We start from the raw sequence: 27,999 nt of genomic DNA, 5'->3' as shown, positions 1-27,999 counted from the left end.
TTAAAGGATTTTGAGGTTAGTTCATTAGTTTTGGTGGCTTAGCTGTAACGTGGCTTTAGGGCTCATCAGTCATATCAGGCAGGCATAGATACATAACAACCACTGGAGCTGTATGACAAGCATTTTTTTAATTCCTTGAATCCATTCTTTTTAAAATGCTGCACCAAAACATATTAAATACAATACATATTTTTACTTGACTCTTATCTTAGCTCATTACTTTTGGTGTCTAGCTCCCTGACTTCTATCACATGTGGAGCTGAGGGTTGACAATAATTTAATCCACAGGATGCATTTGAAAGTTTTCTGACATAATTGCTCAGTGTTTTCTCCAAGTGTTCCTCTCTGGTTATCACTCTCTTACTTGGCTTAAATGCTTGCATAATTAATTTCTAAAGGTCATAAGTCCCATAAAACTATGAGGCTAATGCACAAATCAGCCAGCTCTTGAGGTGTAGAGGAATAAAGTTCTGACTTCAACACAAAAACATTATAAAAGAGTTAGTCAGTGGTCAAATCAGCCAGAAAGCATTTTTTATTTAAGTCTTGTTTTTGTAGCCAGCTCTTGAGGGGTAGAGGAACAAAGCTCTGACCTCAGCCCAGATGACTTGAATTCAGTTAAAGGTGCAGGCACTTTACAGTGCTAGCAAGGAAGATGGGTGTGCCCATCCTGGGGGAGGAGAAGCTTAGCCAGTCATGGGCTTCAGCAGCCCATTGGAGGTAGGAGGTGGACATGTAACCTGGGGTAGATGTGTAAGACATCAAGTTGATGATGGGCAGTAGTCTTCATTGACATGAGCACAGGTGCATGCATTTGTGTAAATGGAAGATATCTGCCCTTGCAGGGATGTGGATCATATGTCCACCTGCCCAGGGCAGGGATTATGGGTTAACGTAATTTAGTGAAAAAAATCTTCATTACCAGTATGCCTGTGAAGACACAAACAACTTTCATGGCTTCCTGAATGACAGCCTTCCCCAATGGCTCTAGTACAAATGTATGGCGGTGGTACAAATAGATATTGCTGGATTCCAACCACATACACAGTACAGTCCATTTTGTACTGAGTTGACCTTGCAAACCAGTATTGGGTATTGGCTAGTTTTTTTGTCCCTATCACAAGGGAATAATTGGGCAGGAGTCTGACTGAGGCTAGGCTTAATGGTCATCAAGTACTATGCAAAAAGCAACTATGCTTTAGTTTATGTTAAAACAGTAATCTATAGCTAGTGTCCGAGTATTATATTGTTCTCCTGGGTCAGAGGCATTTGGAATGTCACCCTTTAATAGTGACATTGCTTAAGTGACTACTAAGACAGTTATTATATGGTGGCCATTGAAACTGAGTTGAATAATTTATCTATTTATACCTTTAGATATTTCAGTTTACTTTGAATAGCTTTATATTGAAAAATGCATGTGCACAAAAACATTAATGGAGTCAGTGGTCATGTCTGATAAAACATTAAATGTTTCAGTGATTTATTTGTACAAGTAGTTGCTTACTTACTTAACCAGTCCAGCACTTTGACCTTGAGAAACTGCAGTGTCATACTGCTGTTGTGCAGCCTCTTTCTCTTTCACAGTTCCAACATACGTCACTCCATCAATTATCCTGTGGAGACAGTAAAGCAAATAGTTTGCTTGTACATCAAAAAAGAATCACTGCTTGGATTTCAAAGAAAAATTATATACTTCTATATCATATAGAGCTATACTATGAACCCAAGGTTTTTTTTTGTTTGCAGCTGTTTTAGATACCTTAGACTTATAATATTTTGCCATCTGTTACAACATTTATGCCTACTTGTTTTTGTTCTGAAACCCTCCAGATGATCCTGTTTAACTCATATTGTTTTGTAAATGGCAGTCCCTGAGTTATGAATCCCTCTTACCAATAGCGCTGGAATAGAAGAGCACACAGCCTTTCTACTTACAGAGCTGGTGTTTCTATAAACTTCTTTTATATCATGTCTCAGGAGTTACAGTAGGCATTTTAAAATGCCCAGTGACTATACAGAAAATAACAAAGCAGGCCAGGAAGTTGGATGTGCGCATCTGGGGGAGGAGGAGCTGAGCTAGTCATTGGCTTCACCAGCCCATTGAAGGTAGGAGGCAGGCATGTGAGTTAGGGTGTTTGTGTAATGCATCAAACTGACAATGGGCAGTAGTCTTTATTGACAGGCGCGTGCATGTCTTAGGAGTGACAGAAGGCATTATAAAATGCCCAGTGCCTATAATGGAAAGTAGCACAGTGGGCCAAGATTGACTCTTAATCATTTGTTCAATGCATAGATAACACAGAGAATGATGTTCATCATATTGACCTCTTCTTCAATAGCCTAAGCTTTATGAGATATATCTTGCAGAAGATTTAACAGGTGGCCAGCTTCCAAAGTTTCAGGGCACCTTCTTTGAGCCAAAACAGTTAGGCAGCTTGATCTGAGCAGACTAAAAACAGGATCTGATGTTGTCCATTTCATTATGCATCAGGAATGGGTCTTCGGATCTGTCCTCGGATCCAAGCCAGCCATTTCTCAGACATATGATCCGAGCCTCAGACTCTTCCCTCTCCCATAATGCCTCACTCCCTAACAAACCCTCAGATCTCGTTTGCCACCGTTTGGTCCAGATGCAGTTGCGAGCCTCTTCAGTGTTATTGGTAATATCTTCCTTGTTTTCTTAGATTTTCTAAATTTTCCTTGGTAATCTTGTAAGTTAGTCTTCCTTTCTTCTATACCTCCCCTCCTACTATGCTATCTTAGTGGTCACTGCTGCTAGGTCTTTCTCACCCTTTTTGTAGTTTCACTTTCTCTTTCCTCCTTTTCTTTCTACTAAAACTTAAAAAAAAATATTTCCCACTATCCTTTAGTTTAGTGTAGTGATTACTGGTAGTGTGTGACTGGTTAGCTCTGTGTGTGTGTGTGTGTGTGTGTGTGTGTGTGTGTGTGTGTGTGTGTGTGTGTGTGTGCGTGTGTGTGTGTGTGTGTGTGTGTGTGTGTGTGTGTGTGTGTGTGTGTGTGTGTGTGTGTGCGTGTGTTTTGTGAGTGACTAGCAATTATGTCAGACAAGCCTGAGAAACCTGGTAGGCTTAAGAGGTGTGCCTCTTATAGGCATAAGATTCTCCAATCTGATGCCCACAAGAGGTGCGTTTACTGCTTGGGCCTGGGGCACTTGGATATGCCATGCAATATTTGCTCGGCTTTCAATCCCCAGGCCCTGGCTGATAGGAGGAACAAGCTCTTTTTGAGAGGGCTTCTTCCCTTCTCTGGAGTCCAGACTCCCTTTCAGAAGATGCAACCCCCCTGTACTTCACCAGGGACATCAGCTTCTACTTCTGAAAAGAGGGGAAAACCTTTGGATCCGTCTTCTTTGGATCCTTCAGCTTTGTACTTCTCTATGGATCCAACAGGCTTTTTGGATATGAGGGATTGATCCAATGACTTCAGGTCTGAGCATCCTCTCAGAGCCGTTGGAAGTCATTAGGATTCGCAGTTCATCTTCCCCGAAGCAGACTTGGAAGTACTCCTGTTTGGAGCATAACTCTCGGTATCTTACTCTGGATTGAAGCAAGTCACCTTCACCAGCTCATACTGCCCGACCGAGTGCTTCACTGGTGCAGTCTACACATTCCTATTTGTCCTCTAGGACCTCTCAGCTCTCTCATTCGAAGATGGATCGGATGATGAGGAGCTTCCTCAAAGCCCAGATCCAGCTGGGGATTTTGCCTTCTCTGACCCAAGCTGGATCCATGAGAGCTCTTCCAATACCTCAACCTCCTCCAGTCCCTTTGGTTTTGCAGTCACAGGGCCTGGTGATTTCGAGTTGATTATCATTGGATCATGGGATGTTCCTTTCCCCTGGCTCTGGCAGAGTCCCAGACCAGCTTGGCTCCAGTTTTGTCAGAGCAGAGCGGGTCCCAAATCATAGGCATCAACGCCGGATCTTCAGAGTTGGTGTCGGCTCTGACTTTGTCCTTCTCAGAGCCGTCCCTTCCCTTGGGGGCCTCAGCCATCGATGGCTCGGGGCCAGAGCCTTCTGGCAGTGCTGGATCCGGGGTGGCTTGTCTCTTTCTCCCTTGGAGACTTTGGTCTCCAGGGTGGGAAAACAGGCTTCTCCGGCATCCTTGGCATTCAAGGTAGCAGAGAGGGCTTTTTTGACTCCTTGAGAGATGGTCCCTCCTCCACCATGCCCCTCCCAGTCCTCTGTGGATTGAAGCTTTGCTGCTATCCATCTGATCCATGGTCAGCCCCTCCTGGAGAGCCTCCAGCCAACCCCTCAGCAGAGGGTTTCCCTGTCTTCCGAGTCATCCTTCCCGAGTACCCCATGGAGGTGGTCCCCCAGAAGTGTTGGTGCAAGAGGAAGCACATTGACTCCCCTTTAGAGTCTTTAACAGAGGACACTGACTTTGTTGAAGTGGAAGGACACCCCTGATCTCCACCCAATGATATCTCCTTTGGAAATATCTTAGAAATTCTAAAACAAAATGGTGGATGGTCATCCCAACCCCCTTACTCAGAGGAGTCAGTGTTCCTGAAGGCATACAGGATGGGACCATCTATGTCCTGGGTGACCCCACCTGTGGACCAGCTTATTGACCTTATCACCCACTGGGTTTGGAAGGAGCCTGATACCATAGAACCAATTCCAAAGTGCACTGATAGGTATCATAACCCCCCTCAGGATTGGATCTTCTGGAGTAAAGGTGTCCCGGTTGATGCCACTGTGGTGTCGGCAGCCACCAAGAAAGAGCTTGCCAAACAGAGCTCTAATGTCCACCCTCCGAACAAAGAGTCTCGGGCCTTGGACAGACATGGGAAGTGAGTGCATGCATCAGCCACTTTCTCTCAGAGAGCATTGAATTATCTGGCACAATTCACTCACCTCCAGAGAGACTTGATAAAGGAACTTTCCACATCTTTGGGGCAGTCACTTTCAGAAGAAGCCTTTAAAAAGATCTCCCCATAGCTGAATACCATGGCTTCTATTGCTAACTCTTCGATGAGGCTAACCTCCCATGTGGCAGAGGGAACTTCTTGAGCAGCTGGTTCAGGCACAGCTCTCAGACAACATGTCTGCATGAGACTATGCAGGTTTGCAGACCCCTTCAAAGTATCCTTCATTAACATCACCTTTGATGGTTGCTCCTTGTTCAGACCATTGGTTAAGGAGACTCTGACCTGCAGCAAACAGGGCGGCAAAATTCTTTGCTGTGGGAATTAAATTTTCTTCCCCCCAATGAACATTTTCCAGAAACCAAAGGTGTGGGAAGAAGATGTGGTTCTACAAATCCCAAGGGGCCTTCCCTGATTCGCAGGAAGAATCCTCTTCCAGGCACAGAGGGAGAGGATTTAATGGTAGACACCACCCCAGGGGCAGAGGGGGTCCACAGAACCAGGGCTGCAGGGAACCCTTCTCTGACAAGCCTTTTCAGTGATCCTGAAGTGCTGCCCAACTGTCCTACTCTGGAGGCAGTCAGGGGCAGACTATCATTACACCCAGCAGCCTGGACAGATATAACAAATGAAGCTTGGGTGTTAAACATCATATCCAGAGGCTACTATATTCCCTTTTCCCTTCCTCCTCCCCCCACAGGGGAGTGTCTCCCCAACATGCTACTCAGTCAGAGGGAAAATGCTCTTCTAGAAGTGCAAAAACTTCTAGACAAAAAAGTCATCCAGCAGGTTCCAACCAAACAATGAAGATGTGGAACTTACTCACACTTCTTTTTGGTGCCAAAGTAGACTGGTGACCTTTGGCCCATCCTGGATCTCAGCAGTTTGAATTTGTTTGTCAAGAGGACAAAGTTCCGCATAGTTACAGCACAGTCCATTCTGCTGCTAAAGGGCAAGGATGACTGGATGTGTTCAGTGGATCTCCAGGATGTGTACTATCATAGGAAAATAGACAGGTGCTCCAGGAGATTTCTACACTTCCAGCTGGGGGCTGATCATTACCCGGGGCTGATCATTACCCGTTCAGATCAATGCCCTTTGGTGTCACCACAGCCCCCCACATGTTCACCAAATGCATGGCAGTAGTCGCAGTGCACCTCCGTCTGCAAGGTTTCCAGGTGTTTTCCGACCTGGATGATTGGCTTCTGATGGCACCCACAAGACATCACCTGTTCTGGGTGATTCAGGTGATGTTGTGCCTGTTTCTTAACCTGGGAATCATGGTCAACATGGCCAAATCCAAGTTGGCCGCAGTTCAAGAACAGGACACAGTTGAACACAATAAAGCAAGTTGCAGTTCTTTCCCCATAGCGGATATCGTCTATCAGACAGCAAGTACAATGCCTTCTGGACACTCTATCTCCTTCCGGTCACTCAATTATTATAGCCCTGGGCTCCATGTTGGCTGCCTTCCTCTTGTTCCTCTAGCCAGGTTCTTCATGAGAGTTCTTCACTGGACCCTGGCTAGTCAATGGTCCATCCGGTATCATCCGTTATCAACTCCGATCAAACTTACACCAATTTGCAGACATCATCTTCTATGGTGGATGCTCATGGATGACCTTCATTTAGGCAGGCCATTTGTCCTTAACCCCCCCCCTTTGGCCACAGTGACTGCAGATGCCTCCCTACTGGGTGGAGGGGCATTTTCAGGGAAAGATGGTCTAAGGCATGTGGTCCACCATAGAGACCAAATTGCACATAAATGTCCTGGAGATGAGAGTGGTCCTCCTCACATTGCAAGCTTTTCAGGATTGCCTCTCTCTTGGGTCAATTACAATCTTGACGGACAATATGTCAGTGGCATGGTACATCAACAAGGAGTTGGGAATCTGATCTTACCTGCTCTGCCAAGAGGCCATGAGAGTTTGGGAATGGGCGATTGCTTCCAACTGTTTTCTTACTGCAACTCACATCCCAGGGGAATCCAACATCCTGGTGGACAAATTGAGCAGGTCCATTTTGCATCCTCCCAAGTGGGCTCTGAACCAGTCAGTAGCGAATGAGATTTTCAGGCACTGGGGGCAACCTTACAGCAATATTTTTGCCTCCCTCCAAACAACAAATGCAGAAGGTACTTCACTCTGATCCCCCTCAAAGGGGGAGTCACCCAGGGATGCTCTGGTCCACGGCTGGCCCCTGGGTCTTCTGTATGCTATTCCTCAGATCCCTGTGATACCTAAAGTCCTACAGAAAGCCAGCAGGTTGAAGACCAGCCATATCCTTTTTGTCCCCATTGGCCTAGTCCATTAAAGTTCCCCTTTCTGTGGTCTCACAGCAAATATCTTCCATAGATATTGGATCCCAGACAGGATCTCATTTCACACCTGATGGAACATCAGATTCCCAACCTCCAGTTCTTCAAACTAACTGCTTGGTTTCTTCACTTCCAGTGATTTTGGTAAAGTCCAGCATCCCCTCTCCTGTCCTTGACATTATTCTTGCTTTTCAAAAGCCATCCATCAAGAAGGTATAGTGTAGCAAGTGGAAAAGGATTTCCATTTGAGCATCACAGAGGAATATACATCCCTTTTCTGCCTCAGTTTTGGATATCCTTATATTTTTGAGTTCACTTTTCCGAGGTAGCAAGTTTCTCCACAATTAAGGTAGAACTTGCGGCCATCACTAACTTTCATGTCAGAATGGGAGTTGTTTCCTCCTCTACCCTTTTTACTTCCAAACTTTGTCGGGCTTTCTTAAAAGGAGTTTTTCACCTGAGACCTCTGATCAAGTATCCTTCTCCACTTTGGGATCTTACTTTATTTTTACAGGGTTTCACCCAAAAACCCTTCAAACCTGATAGCTCTTGTGAGCTGAAGTACTTGTCTTGGAAGATGGCTTTCCTTGTGGCTATCACATCAGCCAAGAGGGTTTCGGAATTGCAGGCATTGTCTTCCAAACCTCTGTACATAACCTTTAAGGACAGAGTTTCTCTCACAACAAATCCTTCCTTCATTCCTAAGGCTGCTTTGCAGGTTAACATGAATCCAACCATTCATTTACCTGTGTTCTTTCATAATTATTCTAACAAAGGTGAATATCTCTTGCATTCTTTGGATTTTCACAGACAGTTATGCTTCTACTTACATAGGATTAGGCCTCATAGAAAGTCATATCAACTGTTCATTCCCTTTTCACCTAACAGATTGGGACAAGCGGTCTCTAAGGTTACCTTGGCAAGGTGGATTATGGAATGTATCTTTATGGTTTACTCCGAACACAGCAAACAACTTCCCCGTCCAGTTAGAGCCCACTCAAATAGATCTATGTCAACTTCTTTGGCCTTCTCTGCCAGAACTCCATTTGATGAGATCTGTGCTGCTGCTACTTGGTCTACAGCTCACAGCTTTATATCTCATTACAAATTAAACATCATTTCCAGGAACAAGGCATCCTTTGGTTCTGCGGTGCTCAAGCATATCCTTCCTTGAGGTCCTCCCAGGGTTTGTGTTGCTGGGGACTCTGACCCATTCATGATGCATAATGAAATGGGTAACATCAGATTAGAAGTTATATACTTACCTAATTTGGTATCTGTGTTGTCCAATTTCATTATGCATCACTTCCTGCCCTCCTCCCCCCTTCCTTGTGCAGCTAAGTGTAACCTAGAGGACTATGGAACCCACTGGCTCCTAGTTTGGATTTGAGTAGGACCTTTGTTTCTGTTTCTTTCTTATCTTGGGAATGTCCACCTTATGATTAGGGCAGCAAATTCAATCTGAGGGTTTGTTAGGGAATGAGTTATTATGGGTGAGGGAGGAGTTTGAGGTTCGGAACATATGTCTGCGAAATGGCCAGCTTGGATCCAAGAATGGATCCAAAGACCCATTTGTGATGCATAATAATATTGCATAACACAAATGCTAAATTATATTAAGTGCATAACTTCTATTTGGACACCAAGTCCCTTAAAGCTTTCCTCCCACCACTTCAATGGTTTTCGGGGAATCAACCATTGGCTTGTGCTGTACAATTGATGAACAGGTAAGTTCCCTTTGGGGAAAAAACTTTCCACATTACTTTGAAAGTTTTTTAAACTAAAGTTTTTTTTTCCTAAAAAACAACTACTTTTAAGCTAGGGAAAAGTATTTTCCTTGATTGTCTTGTGGCTATTATGTACTTCTAAAGGGGGCGCTCACAATTTTACTTTTTTGGCAAAAAGTTGTTAAGTGTTGCTTAAAACTACTTTTTATAGAGAAAATGTGTTATTTTGCATTTTGGAGCTGGGAAAAGTGTTTAAAGTGTTTTTTACTGTGTTTTTTTTTTGTGGGAAAACTTACTTTTTTACTACTTTCCTGTTTAACTGACTATTTCTGCTAATCTTCCCAAGAAGCTAGCACCTTTTTTGCTTGATCATGGAATAATCTACTGTAACCTTGGCTGTACCTTCTTCCGGCCACAGAAATAACATTTAACTAAGAATTCTTTACCACTGCAGCTGGCTGGTAACTTGTCACAGCTACAGGTGGGTGACTCTGCTGAGGCCAAAGCTGGCTCTTCAGACCACTCATCTGTTTCTTTGGATCATTGTTGTGTTGTCCATACATCCACCATGGACTTCAGGTTAGCTATGTCCTCTGCTGCTGTTGGGGGTCTCCTCAGTGTGAAAGAGAGAGCCAGTCTTGTCAGTCATGGAAGAAGAGGTAGGACATGTACCCATGGTTAATCAGAATGTTGAGCCCAACCCCGAGGAAGCTGTTGCTGGCAATGCTAGGTCTGCTTGCCTTAATTTTCCTGTCAAAATGAAATAGAAAATTAAATATTTAACTTCTCTCGTGTCAGTTTCTCTGGACAGGAGAAATTTATTGGGTTTGGCTCAGGACCTTATGCAGGCTTCTTGTAAGGTGGTTGTTGGTAAAAGGAAAAGAGAATGTTTAACAATTACACTGCCTTACTGGGATATAGGTAGTAATGCCCTGCTACCCTCCCACTGACTGTCTATCAAAGCTCAGTGCTCCTCCCACTGTTTGTCTGTGGGTGTGAAGGACAAGTCATCTGGTGGGACCATTACTGCCCTTCAAACCCACAGACAGGACCCATTCATTTTTACTAATGCCATAGTAAGGGAAAGATCTCTTTGGAGACTGCTCTTTTCCTCTGGTTTACTTCAGCTGCTGTGCTCAGATAAGAAACCGGTTTGCCTTTTTATATCTGGTTTACTTCAGCTGCTGTTGTCAGATAGAAACCGGTTTTGCTTTTTTATATTCAGCTGCTGTGCTCAGATAAGAAAACGGTTTGCCTTTTATATCTGTGTTTCCTCTGGTTTACTTTAGCTGCTGTGCTCAGATAAGAAACCGGTTTGCCTTTTTATATCTGTGTTTTCCTCTGGTTTACTTCAGCTGCTGTGCTCAGATATTTTATATCTGTGTTTTCCTCTGGTTTACTTCAGCTGCTGTGCTCAGATAAGAAACCGGTTTGCCTTTTTATATCTGTGTTTTCCTCTGGTTTACTTCAGCTGCTGTGCTCAGATAAGAAACCGGTTTGCCTTTTTATATCTGTGTTTTCCTCTGGTTTACTTCAGCTGCTGTGCTCAGATAAGAAACCGGTTTGCCTTTTTATATCTGTGCTTGAAATATTTATTCTTTTGATTTGCATGTTTTTTTTAATAGGAAAATTGTATGTACTTTGAGTTTTATTTCTCTTTCAGTATAAGAGTTATACTGTTTATTTTAATTTTTTTTCTATTTTTCTATGTGGTTTTAACCCTTTTAATGTGTTTATGATCACTGGTGAAAGTTTAAACGAGTTTCTGTACTAAGGGCATTTTTGTGCAGTCCCTTTCATTGCCTCATGATGACAGAATTGACAGTAATTCACGGCTGTTATTTCCATTGATTAATAGCTTCTTTTGAAAGTTTTATTGCAGTTTTTCTCCTTTGGGATATAATTATTTTAGATAATTAAGTAGATTTGCAGCATTTTAAATGATTTTTTTCATTTAAATTGCAGTTTTGATGCCATTTTGGTTTGTTAAACATATCTGCCAGGATTATTTTCTTAAGTTTATATTTAATTCCTTGTCTAAGGCTATTTTAGGCTGTTTCTATTCATTTAAGATTGAAAGTAGCCATTATTTATAAAAAATGGGGATCTTTGTGACATCTAGTTTGTGCTTTGTGCTAGACTACTGAAATTGCTATATTTTTTCTCAGTGCAGTGTTCATTATAGTATCCCTATAGAAATAGACTTCCGAATGCTGATTGTGAATAGTGGGATTTGTCCATTTTGTACTGGGTTGACCTTGCAAACAGTATTGAGTATTGGCTAATTTTTTTGTCCCCTGACTCGATGGACTTAGAGATGGTGCCCCCTGTCATTTACCCCTTGTGCTCCTGAAAAACATGAAAATAAATCAAGAAACTTGGCTTGTGACTATGCAGTAGCCTCAGCCTTGAGTAGGCTATTAGACTGCATGCCTTCTGATACCTCCAGGTCCCCTGTTGTGACATTAGTAATGCAACTGTGTATTACACAAGGGTCAGACACACCGTCCAAGGCTACACCATTGTCTGCTTCAGGTATGGGAGAACCAAACCTTTTAGGTGTGCTGGAAGTCAGGAGTGCAGAATCTATTGCCAGTATTGATACAGACTTTCCCACTAGAGTAATGAATGCTAAGAAGAGACAGAAGACCAACCATGTGGTAAGGCAGCAGTCTAACTGTTTCCCACCTGAGATGGTGGCTACAAGACTGGCTCTCTCTTTCCCACTGAGAGGACCCCAAGGCAGCAGAGGACATAGCTAACCTCAAGTCCATGGTGGTTGTATGGATAACACAACAGGGATGCAAAGAAACAGATGAGTGGTCTGAAGAGCCAGCTTTGGCCGCAGCAGAGTCACCCACCTATGGCTGTGGCAAGTTACCAGCCAGCTGCATTGTTCAGGCAGTTGTATACTGGGTGTATTCGCAGGTTATGAGTAACACTGGCACTTCAACCTTCTGTCAGTCATCTAAGGATACTAATTTTGAAGGGAATCCAGTGTATCTGGTTTTGGACCTGTCAGAGTTAGTGCTGTCAGTTTCCTGTGATGATGAATAGGTTCAGGAACCCAAACAGATGTATTCTTTTACCCATGTGCTGGCTAGATTTAGGGATGTATTTAACCGGGAGTAATCACTGGCTGCCCATGAGATCAGCAGGGTTTATGATCTTTTGGAGGATGAGGGTCTGGACATGGAGATCATTCCTCCATTTTTTTCCAGACACCTTTATTGAATTATCACTTGTGACATAGACAAATTTATATTCATATAAAAGTAATCACAATATAATTAATGTAACAAACATCTTACTTCACATATTGCTATATATCATATAACCTAAGTAAGATTGCATAAATTACTCAATTCTTGCCTTTTTTTTCTTAAACAAGAAGCATCTTTATTAAACCATCGCTTACTCATGTTTTTGAGTTCACTTTTTCATGAGGGAGAGTGTTTCTCCACAATTAAGGTAGAACTTGCGGGCATCACTAACTTTCGTGTCAGAAAGGGAGTTGTTTCCTCCTCTACCCTTTCTTCTTCCAAACTTTGTCGGGCTTTCTTAAAAGGAGTTTTTCACCTGAGACCTCCGATCAAACCACACTGACACAATCCTAGTTGTAAGCAAAGACCTTTTCTCCATTGATCCTAGCACAGGAGGATGTTTTTAAGAACATGAGTAATTCTCCTCTGCTCGTTGAGGCTCATATTTAAGAAATTCAGGGTATGCTTAGTCATGCTTGGCCTCCAAGTCCCCTTGTCTGCAGACCCTGATTGAGATTTCACAGCAACTTCTTCTAATGAAAGGACTTTGTCTTCTTCAAGTCTTGTCCCTTCAAATAAACTAGGCAAATGGCTGGAATCTCAGGGAAAGAAGCTGGCTCAGTCCAGAATGGTGGCTTTTAAAGTGTTGAACTTCCAGTATTTTATGAGGATGTTTCTCCTGAAATATATTTATAGCTTAGACGAGTTTGCTGCATCATTACCCGCTAAGCAAAAGGTCTGTGTCAAAGATATTGTCAATGTTTCTGAGGGATCAGAACACGCTTTAAAGAGTGCCTTGGGGGGAGCTGATACTACTGTAAGATATATAACATGGTCAGTGGTGATCAGGAGGTATGCTTGGTTGCACAGCCACAACTTTTCTAATGAGTTAAAAATGAGATTGTGAATGATCCACTTGAGTCTGATCGTGTATTTGATACAGCAGCTAATCAGGTCCTTAAACAGTGGGATGACAGATGTAAACTAATGCAAGGGGTGTCAAACATGTTTCATAGTCCAGATTTTCCTCCTTTATGCAGGATAATCTTTGGTGGCCTTCCTAACAGAAGTCCCAGCTAACCAAAAGCCAAACAATAAAAGGAAACAGCAGGACAAGAACCCTGTTAAGCCTAACAAGGGTTTTCTTTCACAAGGATAATCCCCATTTATATATATATATATATATATATATATATATATATATATATATATATATATATATATATACATATACACATATATGTGTGACTATGCTGAGTTGTGGCCAGTGGCGGCTGGTGACTTCAAATCAAAGGGGGGCTGCAGAAGACAGGTGAATGTGTGGGGTCAATGGGGAGGGGTTTGGCCAACTAAAAAGGGGAGGGCCTATGCTCAAAACCACAAAAACTGTAACTTTAATTAAATACGCTGCCCTGGGTGCCAAACCATCATTATGAGAGTCCAATCAAGACAAAATGAAGTGTAGATGAAAAAAAAAATATTTCAATGCATTGGCTGCATGACAGTTTACTCAATATCTAGATGGAAACAAAAAGGTTATGAGGCATGAAAAAATAAATTACTTTTTAAATACATTACTGGAATGCCAGTCAAAATCAAGTATAAGATAAACAAGCAGCACTCAACTCAAACCACTTCTCCTTGCACTGCAGTTCTAATTATAATTTATATTCAGCTTTATTAAAGTACAAAGTTACATGCTGAAAGTAACAATTTCTGTGATACCCCCACTTGTAAAAATGATTCTTATCCAAAAAAGACCTGCTGCCTGACAAGTATCTACTTGTTTCATGGGGAAAACATGATCAAAGTAAAAAATGAAAAGCAAACAAGAAACAAGCTCAAGATACATTGCTTAAAGGATTACTGTACAGGTTATGGACCACACATGGTAGATTGGCATTCTGTTTGGTTTACAGGAAAAGCCTGTAAAGATGATTGCAAGTCTCCAACAAATGTAATGATCTTCTTAAAATAATGTAATCCTGTCCTTTATTACAAATAGTGTCATATGCATTTCAATACCCAAGGCTTATACATTATCTAGTTATGTAAGTATTCTCTGCATGGCAACAACAGAAAGCTTTCAATGTTGGCAATTCTTTAACAGTATGCTTATTAACGCTTACTTGCATTTATTTGTATCTTACAATCTCAGACAAGCTTACCTGATGTTCATTAAAGCATTGCTACTTAAACACAGAGCAACAGGCACTTTCTGAGTAATAATAAGCATAAATCAGTACAGTATAAAAATATGACAGAAACCAGAACATTCTGCAAAATCAAGGACAGAATAAAAGTAGCACTTATGTCTACCTTGGATGGGGGGATACTCTGCACATTTACACTGCATAACTGCTCCATGCCTTGCTTGGACACATCCAGAGTCACTACATGGGAAAGTGGGATGCAAGAAGTATGTCACAATTTGAAATGTCTCTGGCTGACTGCGATGGCCCTGACACATTTGTCATACTGCTCAACCTCAGAACAAGAAATATGGACAGAGCCATACATAGAAGTGGGACAAAGGCCCAAAAATGAGGACAATTTTTAAATATTGCTCTTATAAACTTAGAAAGATAATAGAATAGTAGGTCTTGCATTAGTATGAATTTTCTGAAAGGTACGAAATATGAAACTCAAATGTCTGTCATTATTTTCTAACTTCAGTCTTTAATGATTTGCCTTATGAAAAATGGACCAAAAATGTGATGCAAAAATATAAAATAGCTACACAATACAGCTGGGAACCTGTCAAAGAAGGGACACTTTTTTAATATTAGTACTGCTAACTTGAGCAGCTGACAAAATAAAAGAATCTACATGCATTTCTGAAATAAAAGTAATCTGTAACTCTGATTATTACAGTTTTTTCTTATTTGTAAGCCTTCCACATTTTCTTCCAAAATTGCCATTTTGCGGCAGCATTATTAGGGGAAGAGCAACATTTTGAGCCAAAATCAGGAACAGTTGACAGGTTTGGATATGCCTAATTCTATAAGGCAATTTATTTGCACGTACCTCTCAACCTGTTAATGCAGGAAATCAGGACAAGGCCAAATATACTGGGGGAACATAATAAAAAGTACTATAAATTGTTGTATAAACTGCGACAATTGATAGAATAACAGGTCTTGCTTTAGCATGCATTTTTCTGAACGCTATGAAGTCTGAAACTCAGTGTCTGGCATTATACAGTGACTTAATTCCTAAATTATTTGCCAGAAAAACACATATTTTATGAGGAACAAACCAAAAATAAGAAGCAAAAATCTATTCATTCTGTGAAAATCTGGACAGTTGAGAGGTATAGTTCAGCCTGGGCTGTCTTTGAGTTTGCCACCCTTCCCCCTCACAAAATCATGGTTGAATGGAGCCTCCCCACTGCAGCCAATCCAATGAACCATTACTTGGCTATTTCACCCCATGTACCATAAACACTAATGTGCATACTGCTTTAATTCTACGATGATTTGGACTTCATTTGAAAGCTTTATTTTGCATTTTACAGCACAAATGCTGACATCTGCTAAATAAAGCAATGCAATCTCACAATTAAAACAGACTTAGCATTACAACTTCTCTGCCCTTGAAACTCACATTCATTGAAACAGCATTGAAACCCACATTCAAAGAAAATACATTTTGCCAGATTCATGGTGCATCCTTCTGCTCCCGTTCCAGTCCAGACTCACTTGCACCTTCTCTCCAGACATGTTCTACTCCTAAACTTCTTTATTGTTGTCTTTGTGTTTAACTAACTTTTCACTTAAATCCAAAGAGAAATATTGTCACGTTACAGAATCAGTGTTAAGTCATTAATATTTTCAATAGCAGCTTAATTTTAGCTCTAAATGTAGCCCTGCCCTTTGTCTTAAATCTAGCTGTCTCTGTAAACATAAAGTTCATAACCTAACCATAAAATGTATCCATTCCTGTAATCTAACACCAGCCCTAACCTTTAACAAAATCAAAACTCTCAATCCTGTCCTCAGCTCAGATGTTATATCTACACCTAATGTTACTGACATGTAGATGTAATACACGGCCACAACTAACCAAATCCCATTTCACTGAAAGTAACATTCATATAAATCAATTCTCATTCAGTGTAACATCTGCACTAATCAGATTCAAACAAATGGCCTCAGGCAGAATCCTCTTGATTAACCTCTCTACAAACAAGTGGCTTAGACCTTCCAAAGCTTCTTAGTAGTCATTCAATTTAAAGATGGCTCTAACAAAAATAACAAAAAAAAAAAAAAAAACAAAAGCAAAAAAGGAGAATGCTTGGATAGTAGAAGTCCATCACATTTCTCTACATGATAGGGCTTGGTAAAATTTCTAGTAAAAATAACGCAGATCCACACTGGTGCCTGACTGGGATTAATATTGCTTATCATGAGCATACCATAAGCAAGTATGCTGTGGAGTGGGGGTTATCTGTTTTTTTTTTTATATTTTATACTGCATGGATTATCTCTGCAGAAGAGTGATATTATTTTTGTATTGTAACTGTCAGCTGAGAGTGCAGGGGAAGAGGTTAACCTTTTTATTTCTAGACGTCTGAGAATATGCGAACGATGGGAGGAAGGTTAGTTCCTCAGCAGCAGTGCATCTATTGAGATGGGTGAATTGGAATGGGGTTGGTTAGACTGATTTACTTCTGTAAGTCCTGGAAAGTAAATGCAAAGCAGGAAGGGTGTACAGTTGCAAATCTCAAGACTGGATATATGTGGAGCGATCACATATAGTAAAACAGTGTGCTCCTTGTGACAGATGTGTAGGGCATATGATGTTTCATTGTGATCAGTGTTGAGGATGGATTATTATGGAGAAGATTATTAAGCCAGGATGCATTTTGCACATTTGCACAAACATTGAACAAATACTGTTTGAGCAATTGCTAATTCTTGACAGATACACCATCCTAAACAGTATGACAGACAAGGATGAGCAAAGGACATTTAACTCAATAAAAGCTGTAAACTGTGGAATGTCACACCTCTAGTAGCCTGCACATATCCTTACATCCTGGAGTATTTTCAGACAAATCAATTTAAAAAGCATAAGCCAACCAAATATAAATATTTTGTGAACAGTAAATGCAATTAAAAAGGTACAAGCAGAAATATTATCAATAAAAAAAATCTTCTCACTAATGATAGCCAGTGCATTCCCTGTCTTTACTTCAGTACTGTAAAATATTGTAGTGCAGACAGATTCAGTTTCTGTCTTAGTAACAGCTTTTCATATTTTGGAAACTGTAAAACCAGATGTCTTTTCCTCAGACAGACTTGACATTGAACTTGATAGCAAGAAATTCTTATTTGACTGCTAGCTTGTTGAGACATTTACAGAAATTTGAACATTGTGTTTATTTGTATAAATAATGTAGATAACACTAAGAAATCTCTCAAGATGTGCAGTTTACCCTGCAAATATCAATGACAGATTTCTTGAATATCAAATAGGGTTTCACCTGAAGCCATATAGTAGTTTGTAAATCACTTGATTTTTGAAATATTAATGTAAATATGGAAATATTACTATTTACATAATTATTAGAAAACTGCTCCAGAATGTATTTGTGTATGCATAACACACACACACACACACACACACACACACGCACACACACGCACACACACACACACACACACACACACACACACACACACACACACACACACACACACACACACACACACACACCAGTGACCACCACCTATCTGTCTCCAGAATGGCCTGTCATGCATGTGATCCTGTACTCTGCAGTTGTGGTCTCCCACTGTTTCGGTCCTTCATACTGGCCCATGCGAAATGCGTACTCAGCAGCCCGATCGGTCCTCCATACTAGCCCACATGCTGTGATTTTGGTCTCCCGGGAGATGTAAGGAGGCTGGAGCCTCCTGCTCTTGGTCCAGCCTGTGGGCAATGCAGTCCGGTGACCTTCCGGTTTGTGCGGTTGTCACCTCACAAATCTCTGGGTTGGAAGGGTGGAGTTAACTCCCTTCCCTATCTGAACTGCCTACCTGAGCAGTCTGGAGCTCAGGAATGCCTGAGCATGCGTGATTGGAGTTCTGGTCTGCCTAACACAGCAGTCAGGAACTAAGCACGCATGCGCAGAGTCCGAGATATTTTTTATTTTTATATGTTCTACGGATATTTCTTTATTTTTATATGTTCTACGGTGGGGGGACTGTGGACTTTATTTTATGCAGGTGGGGGACCCATTTTACAGGTGGGAGGGCTGCAGTCCCACAGTCCCATAGCACGAGCTGCCCCTGGTTGCGGCACTCCTCTTTCTCAAGCGCCCGTACAGGTGACATATCTCTAAAGTTAGCTCTCAACAAGTCAGCCTGGCTGTTAGTAGCTTCCAACAAATGGATACTCAACGTTGTTGGCAGGGGTTACAGATGGCAGTGGAAAGAACATTTGCCTCATTTCAGAGGGGTTCCCCCTCATTCGCCAGACCAGATTTTATTATCCCCTCTTATTCTCTGGCAAATACTGGACTCAGTGGACATTCATAGAACTGGTCTCTCCTTCAGAAAGAATGAGAGGTGTTGGACCTTCCCTTTCTGAATACATTTGTCAAGGTCCCCATGTTCAAGGTACTCACCCTGCAGATTGTACTTCCCCTGTTGCCAAACTACTGCCTTATGGTGACTCTGGATTTGAAAGGTGCATATCATCGTATCCCCTTTGCTTTTTGCTGCAGGAGACCTCTGAAATTTGTTGTGCTTGGTTTACACAATCAGTTTTCTGTATTGCCCTTTGGGTTATCCACTATACCTGGAGTGCTTACCAAATGCCAGTAGTGGCCCACTGTCAGACTGGGCATCCACATTTTCCCTTACTTGGATGACTTGCTTATCTGTGCAGTCTGCATTCAGGTGTTTGGATTCACTAAAGAAGGTCTCAGCCTTACTGTCTCAGCTAGGGTTCAAGTTGAAGCCCTGGAAGTTGTGTCGTACACCCTCAAACAGGCTAAGGTTCTCGGTCCCTTAGAAAATATTATGATTTGTTACAATTTTAGTTCAGACCCTCATCCATCCCTCCATTGTTGTCAGCACTGGAAGATGTGTTTATCACAGTATGTGGTTTCCCTGATAGTAAACTTGTTGCCCCTAAGAAAACAGAGTATACAATGTTCCTCAGCATTTCAAGTTTTTATACAATAATCCCACACTTGACCCAGCAGCTATAGGTTTAGTTAATCCAGCTGCTGCCAAACATTTTAATTCTAATCCTTCTCCTTATGACAAGGATAGCAAATCAATTAATACGACTGGGAAAAATGTATGCATCTGCAACTTTGCTGTTTAGAATTCTGAGATGTCAGGTTTATATGTTAAAGTTTATGCTAACTTATTGTGAAAGTTTGAGGAATGTTTTGTCTGTAGTTTTCTTTTCAGAGGAAAACACCTGCTTTGTGTAGTCTAGTTTCTACGGTTTCTCCGGTCACTACTTATTATTTGAAGTGAGTGTAGATACTGCTTACAGGGTTGTTTCAACTAGTACTATTTCTCAAGGAGGTTTGCCTGGCTTTGTTCTCAGAACCTCTCAAAAGATATCAAAAATGAAATTTTGAGTTCTTCCTTGGAAAGAGATTTAGTTTCTGGTCTGTCTACTGCAGAGGTTATCAAAAAGTGTGATGAGAGAAGTAAGCTGATTCAGAAAATTTCTCAGATTTTTCAATCCTCCTTCTGTAAATGCTCCAAGGGATTTTCTGCTCCCTCATCCTGTTTTGGCAAGAAACAAATTCAACAATCTCAGCAAAATGCTGGTAAGCAGATGTTTAAAACACAATGGCAGAAACGTTCAAAAAACAAAGCTGAAACCTACCCAAGGCAAAGGGCAGTCAAACAAGGCAGAATGACTATGTAAGGGTCCTTGTTCCCCTTCCCACCCTGGCAATCCCGTATTCTTTTTATGTATCTCTTTTTCCGTCTTTGGAAACTGATTGTTTCAGACAAATGGTTTCTGAATGTGATCCAGCTAGGATACAGATGACAGTAGGAGGAGATTCCACCTTTTCAGTGGATTCCTTCTCATCCTCCAGACCAAACCTTCTCTTCCCTCCTCTCCTACATCATATGCTGTCATGGGGTAATAGAAGTGGTTTCTTATTCCCTGTTGGAGAAGAAATTTTATTCAAGAATGTTTCTAGTGTCCAAGAAAGAAACCTCCTGGAAATAATTTCTGGATTTTCCTTTCCTGCATTAATTTGTGCTAGTGCGCAGGTTCAAAAATGATTTGACCTCTTAACCCATTACCCTTTCTATCTCATTTTAGTTTTTTAGTAACCTTAGATTTAAAATATGCGTATCATCACACTCCTATTCATCCAGGGATTCAGGGATTTTTTAAGGTTCTGTGTCTGTGGATCAGATGTTATTGATCACTGCTGCAGTAGCCTTAGCTATATGGGTTATATCCTGCCAAGGATATAACAGCTGACTAGCTTCCAAAGTTTTAGGGAACGTTCCATGCACCCAAACTGTCTAGCAGCTTAAGATGAGCTGACTACAAAACAAGCTTGGTTACGAAGCCCTTCAGAGCTTTTCTGTCACCAAAGAATACGCTCCTCTGAGGCTTTCGAGGATGGATGGTTGGCTTGTGCTTTTGCTTGCAGGGCAGATAAGCTTCCTTTGGATATTTACTGAGGTTTTATTACTTTCCTCTTTAGGAAAGCTATTTTAAAGCTAGGAGTGCTGTGTTTTAATAAACTGTCTTGAGACTGTAACGTACTTTTAAATGGAGCACTTTTTTTTTCTGTCAGTTTAAAAGTAATGTATATTAACTGAAAATATATTTTCTGTGCAGAAATTGTTTATTTTCCCATTGTGAGGCTGCCATAGTGTTTGAAAGTTCTTTTTACTGTATTTTTTCTGCCAAAAAAATAACTTTTGGGGACTGGTATTTTTACAGGCATTTGCTGCTTGTCTTCCCTGGAAGATGCATGATTTTCAGTTTGACCGTGGAACAGATTGCCAGTCCCACTGTCAGTCTTTCTTCCAGCCATAAAAAGATAAAGTTAAGTAAACAACGTTTGCCACACAACAGGCTAGCAATTTGCCCCAGGTGAGTGACTTTTATGTGGCCATTTTTTGTACCTCAGACCATTCATCTTTTGCCCTGGATCCCTCTGGTGTAGCATCTGCAGCCATTATGGACCAGGGGGTTAGCCACTGCCTCTGTGGCTGTTAAGCAAGTGAGAGCCCTTCTTGTTGGCTCTGGGAGAGGGAATAGGACGGGTTTCCCTATTGCATCAGAATGCTGTGCCTATCCCTGGGGAAGCAGAGGCTGCCATTAGTAACATGGCTGGCCCCATTTTTCTTGTCAAAAAGACATAGAAAAAGCAAGCATGTATTAAATTTCTTTGGAAAGGAGTAGTTTACTGGGTTTGGCTCAGGGTTTAATTCAGGCTGCTGATCCTTCTTATAAAGTAGTTTCTGGTAAAAGAAAGAGGGATGTCTCTTTTCCTGAAGAGATTCAAGATTCTGAATCTGAACAGGAAGATGCAGGGACAGATTCAGGGTTTTGTACTCAGATTTCTGATTCAGACTCATGGGAGAGCTCAGTTTCTGATTCTCTCTGTGAGGTTTCTGTTTTTCTGTAACTATTGATAGAATGACCAAGTGTTTTCAGTGGGAGAACACTGAGGTTTCTCAGTCTCTGAAAATACTGAGTTGTTACTGAAGGATTTTCCAGAATTACACCCATTCCTCCTGTCCTGTCTGCTTTAGAGGATGTGTGTCTTACTTCCTGCAGTTTTCCTGATAGTCAGCCAGCTGTCCCTAAAAAGTGAGATTGGATGTATAAAGTTTCTCAGTCTTCTAAATTTTTATACACTATTCCTAAACCTGATCCAGCTTTAGGCACCTCTGCTAAGTACTTAGTCATTGCAGTCCTACTCTTTTTGTAAGGATGGAAAGTATTGATAGGTTCATAGGTTCATAGGTTGGTATTAGGCTATCAGCTCTAGGGCCTATACAAGCCTAGCCATAACAATTCTCTGGCTATTTCTTCCCACAGTATTTACTTCCCTGGACCCCTGTGTAGCAGGGCGACTGACGTGATCACCGGGGTGAATTTCCTATCTCCCATCCAATCATCAAGGTTCCTTTTGAAGAGTGCTAAGGAGGCGCTCTGCTTGACAGTCTATTTCAGAGTTTGGGGAGTCTCTGGGTCAGGAACCTATACCTCCAGCATGTTTTGTTCATTGTGATGACAAGGTTTAGATCCTTGGAGCATGTGGCTCTGAGGGATTAGGATTTCTTTAAGTGTAGCATGTCAACAGCTCTGAGTTTGACATGGCCTTGTATGTTAAGCAGAGATTGCCTCTGAGTGGGCAATATGTGACAGAGTATAGGTGGAGTTTTTTTAGACGGTCAGCATAGGGCATCTGCTTTACACCTGTGATTCTTTTAGTGAGGTATTTCTGCTGCCTTTCCAGTTGTTGCAGATGTCTTGAGAGGTACATACCAAACGGGGCATTGTATTCTATAATGGGTCTAATGAGGGATGAGTACAATGGAACAATGACCTCCTTTTTTCTGGATGAAAAGCCCTTAGTGATGTGTGCCACATAGAAGGATTTCCTGACTGTTGTGGCAATGTGGTTATTGAAGGTGAGACCACTGTCCACCTGTGTCCCTAAGTCTCTTATCACACTTTCGGTGTTTAGTGTACTGCCACCTATGTGGTAATTCATGGGTACATGTTTTTTCCCAAAGGGGATAACTATACATTTCTTGGCATTGAGCTTGAGCCCATGGCTCTGGCACCAAGCATCTATTTCTGTAAGGCCCTTTTGTAGAATACCCACATCATTTGGGGATTCAGTAATGGCTCCCCAGAGTCCCTTAATGTTGGCCTGTACTTCAGAGAAGTAGATGCCAAACAAGAGCGGTCCCAGGACTGAACCCTGCGGTATTCCACTTGTCACTTGTCTGGAGCTGGATTTGGAGTCGGCTACTTTTACAGTGTAGACTGTCAGTAAGCCAGTTGGCAACCCATCGAGTGACGTAGGGATTAATGCCCAGCTTAGTAAGTTTATCTATGATTCCAGAGTGAGGGATGGTGTTGAAGGCCTTGGCGAGGTCCAGATAGGCTGTGTGGACCACCTTACCCTTGTCCATGGCTCTGGAGACTGAGTCGAACAAGTCAATCAGGTTCAGGAGACAAGATCGGCCCTTCATGAACCCAAACTGTGTGGGGTCCAGTGTTTGAAGGTTGCCAATGTCTTTGCTTATGAGTTCTATGATAATATGTTCCATGGCCTTGCAGATCAGGCTCATCAGACTGATGAGGTGGTAGTTCCTGGGATCCAAGGTGGATCCCCCTTGTGGAGTGGGATAACTGTAGGTGTGTAGGTATGGGGAAAAAAGTATATACTTCTACAACTTTGATTTTCAGAATTTTAAATTGTCAGGCTCATATGTTAAAGTTTGTTATGACATATTGTTAAATTATAAGGAACGTTTTATCTACAGTTTCTTCTTGTGAAGAAATATCTATTGCTCAGGTCACTACTCATTGTTCACCAGTCATTGAAAGAAAATGCTTGGAGACCAGTTATGGATCTTTCTTTCCTATACCTGTTTATGACAGTGCCCATATTCAAAATGATGTCATTTGACAACCTGTTACCTCTTCTTCTTCTTTCAACTTTCCTGGTAACACTAGACATAAAAGATGCTTATCATCAAATCCATATTCATCCATACTTCAGACGTTTCTTAAGATGTTGTATGTTTGAATCACATTATCAGTTATCTGCCTTGCCTTTTTTAATATCCACATATAGCTCACTGCAGGCTATGGGGTATCTACATTTTTCCATATGTAGATGACTTGCTTATCTTTGCAGAGTCTTTTTCACAATGTCAGGAATCTCTCCTTTGGGTGAGAGATCTCTTGCACAAGCTGGGATTCCAAAAGAACATTCAAAAGTCTTTCTTAACTCTGTGTTCCTAGGATGTCAACTAGACACCTCAGTTCAAAGAGTGTTTCTTCCACAGGAAAAAATAGATCAAGGTTTTCTACTCAGACTTCTGTCACTGAGGGGGAATATCTCAGGATTTTGGGTCTCATGGCATTTAAGATTCTCATGATACCCCTGTCAAGATTCCACATGAAAAAGATACAGTGGTTTCTGAAATCTCTTTGGTCCTAGCATCAGTACTCTTTATCTTTCCAGATCCCAGTATTGGAGTTTGTCATAAGAGAAATCTTTTGGTGGAGACAACCGATATCCTTAAATCCAGGTCTTCCCTTTTCCCTCCCTGGTCCAAAGCAGTAAGTCACTACAGACACTTCAAACTTAGCTTGAGGTGCAGTTTCAGGAGGAATAAAAGTGCAAGTGATGTGTGACACCAAGGACAGATGCAAGCACACTAATATCAAGGAGATGCTTGCCCTGATCAAGGCACTCAACTGTCTGAACCATCCTTTGTCCCTATGACCTCTTCAAGTGGTTACAGACAATACCACAGTCATGAGGTATATTAACAAGCTAGGGGGAACCAGACCATACTCTATAGGCATCCAACATTCCATCAGAGCAAAACTGCATGACAGACAAGCTGAGCAGGACCAGGGCAGACCATCATGAATGGAAACTAGATCAGGGGGTCTTCCAAGATCTGACCTATTTGTGGGGAGTTTCTCAAGTAGATCTATTCAATTTCTGTCTGATAAGCTGGCACAATTCTGTTCCAAGGTGATATATAAGAGAAAACCTGGAAGACAGATGCCTTTTCTTTTCGTTTCATTGGACAGGAATATTCCTGGATGCCTTTCCACCCTTTCCACTAATATCCAGAGTACATCTAAAGATTCTGAAGGAATAACCCAAGATCACTGTAGTGACTCCTGTCTGACCCAGGCAACCATGGTTCTCCCTTCTTTTAGAAATGGCCATCTGTAATTACCACAAACTTCCTCACAGAATGGATCTACTCACACAAGAACAGGAGTATTTGATACACCCCTACATCAATCATCTTCAGTTGACTGCCAATGTGGTGGATGATAGGGTCTTAATTCTTTTATGCACCTATTTTCTGAGGACATGCAGCAGGTACTAATGGAGGCAAGAAAGCCTGCTGCTAGAAAATCATATGTTAGCAAATGGAAAAGGTTTTCTAGTTGTTGTCAACAACATAACCAGCACCCATTTCAGAGCTAGTAGTTCTCTGAGTTTACAATATTTGTGTGAGTTAGTATCCTATGGCCTTTCTTTTTCCTCTATCAAGGTTAATTTATTGACTATTTCAGCATGTCTCCCCATGGATCCTCTTTTTTCAAGGTAGTGTCATGTCAAAATGTTCTTAAAAGGGGTTTTGCATAGGAGGCCTCTGAATAAACCTGTGGTCCCTCCTTGGGGCATTAAGTTTGTGTTAAAGAAGCTAACACTTGTTCCATTTGAACCAGCTAATCTGACCAACTTGAGGTTCTTAACATGGAAAACAGTTTTACTGATTGCTCTGACTTCTGTAAGAAGGGTATATGAGTTGCAAGCGCTTATAGTTAGTCAAGCCTACCTCATTTTCCATATGGACAGGGTTTCTTTGAGAACTAATCTTTCTTTCATGCCTAAAGTGGTATCCAAGTATACTTTAAACCAAATTGTTCATCTTCCCATTTTCTTTCCTGAAAGCAAAAATGAGGAATAAAGGAGACTCCATACCTTGGATGGCCACAGACAACTCAGGTACTAACTTGACAGAGCTAATTCTTTCAGATCTTTGAACAAATCATTAATTTTTTGAGAAAGTAAGAAGGGACAAGCTATGTCAAAACATACTATTTACAAATGGTTGTCTAAGGCTATTACCTTTTGTTATACTCACCATGACAAATCTATTCCAGGCAGGGTCAAGGCCCACTTTAACAGGGCCTTGGCTTCATCTATGGCTTTTTGGAACGGGTTGGATTTTAGAAGTATTCTAGAAGCTGCTACTTGGTCCTCTGTACTTACTTCTACAAAGCATTATAAGTGTGATTCCTTCTCTTGGTCTGTATCAGGCTTTGTAGGAGCATTTCTCAGGAACTTCTGGACCCTTCACCTTCCCCCTCCAAAATATAATTAGCTCTGGTAATCTACCCATATAGCTAAGGCTACTGGAGCTATGATCAATATGAAGAACATAGTACAGTTGTGTAAGCTGAATGCATCATAACAGTCGATGTCTGAATGATCACTGCTTCAGCAGCTGCTCCCTTCCTCATCCCCTTGTTTTTTGTGTGTTTTTAATGCCAGAGTGTGGATATTTATTTTTTGTTATTCCTAGCATTGCCCTTTCAGGGCTCAGCCTCCCTCACTCTGCTGGCAGGAAAGCACTGAAGGGCTTCATTTCCAAACTTGTCTTTCAGTCAGTTCAGCTTGCCTTGCTTGCCAGTTTGAGCTGGTGAAAGGTGCTCTGAAGCTTTGGAAGCTGTCCAGCTGTTACATCCTTGGCAGGATATAACCCATATAGCATACTGCAGCCATGATCATCTGAACATCTATTGCTATTTTTAGTTTAACTTACATAACTATACTTTCTCTGAATTATTATATGGGCGTTTCTGCTCCAAGAGTGTTCACAAAGTGTCTAGCTACTATCCCAGTCCATTGTTGACTACAGGATATCTACATTTTTCTTTTTTAGATGACTCACTTATCTTTGCAGAGTCTTTTTAAAAGTGTCAGGAATCTTTAATTTGGGTAAGAGATCTTCTATATAGACTGCGGTTCCAATAGAACATTCAAAAGTCTTTTTGACTCCATCACACAGGATTGTGTTGCTAATGTTTCTGCCAGACACCTCAGTGCAAAGAGAATGTCTTCCACTGGAAAAAAAGATCTATATTTAGGTGTATTCTAGGGGTTTTCACTCAGACTTTTGATCATGGAGGGAATACCTCAGGACTGTGAGTCCATGGCATCCATGATTCTCATGATATCTCTTGCAATTCTCCACATGAGAAAGATACAGTGGGATCTGAAGTCTCTATGGTCCCAGCATCAACATCCATTGTTTTTCAAATTCTGTTTAAGCTTTGTAAATTTGTTAATTGCTTGAATATCTCTGTTTAATTATTCTTTATATAATGAAAATTTTCTGGAGCTTTTGTCCCCAAGCCTTTGCTGAAAAGGGGTAGCCTTCTGCCCAGTCTGACTATCTTAATGTACAAATACAATAAATAATAAACAAATTCCAGTTCACGAATTTGTGAAAAGAGTAATCACTTTTTGGAGACATCAAATTTCTCTGAATGCAGGTCTCCCATTCTTCTCTGCTTTTCAAAGCAGTTAGTAAATACTGATGCCTTGGACTTTGCTTGAGGAGCAGTGTCAAGGGGAATAAATGTTCAAGTTCTCTGGAACAAGAAACAGACCAAAACACATGAATATAAAAAAGAAAATAGTGCTTATAAATGCTTCCAACTCTCTGAATCATTTGTGGTCTTCAGGATGTCTTCAAGTAATTTCATACAATACCACAGTGATGTGGTACATAAACAAGTAAAGGGGGGGGGGCAGATATTATTCCCTATGCAGACTAGCCATGTTAGGATGAGATACAACTTTACAGCACAGCCTCTCTCTATAGGCATCTTACATTATGTCAGAGCAAAAGTTTGTGGCAGACAAGCTGATCAGGACCAAATCAGACCATTGTGAATGGAAACTGAATCAGTGGAACTTACAAAACTTGATCCAGCTGTGAGAATTCCTCAGGTAGATCTTTTTGCCTCCTCTCTAAACAATTAACTGGCAAAATTCTGTTCC

The 27,999-nt window shown here is 41.3% G+C and overlaps 1 protein-coding gene across 1 annotated transcript in view; it reads right to left on the bottom strand.

Moving 5' to 3' along the window:
* Positions 1–27,999, bottom strand: part of LOC122806145 (inter-alpha-trypsin inhibitor heavy chain H3-like) — a 1,222,311-nt gene that overhangs the window by 1,031,298 nt on the left and 163,014 nt on the right. Inside the window, exon 3 of the mRNA XM_044076382.1 lies at positions 1,512–1,616. Within this exon, the coding sequence (XP_043932317.1) occupies positions 1,512–1,616 (105 nt within the window). The remainder of the gene's footprint in view (positions 1–1,511; positions 1,617–27,999) is intronic.

Source organism: Protopterus annectens, chromosome 7.part0 (assembly GCF_019279795.1).
Source record: "Protopterus annectens isolate FY-2018-M chromosome 7.part0, PAN1.0, whole genome shotgun sequence".
Classification (NCBI taxonomy): domain Eukaryota; kingdom Metazoa; phylum Chordata; order Ceratodontiformes; family Protopteridae; genus Protopterus; species Protopterus annectens.
Note: the sequence above shows the minus strand (reverse complement) of the source record. Positions and strands in the feature narration are given on the sequence as shown.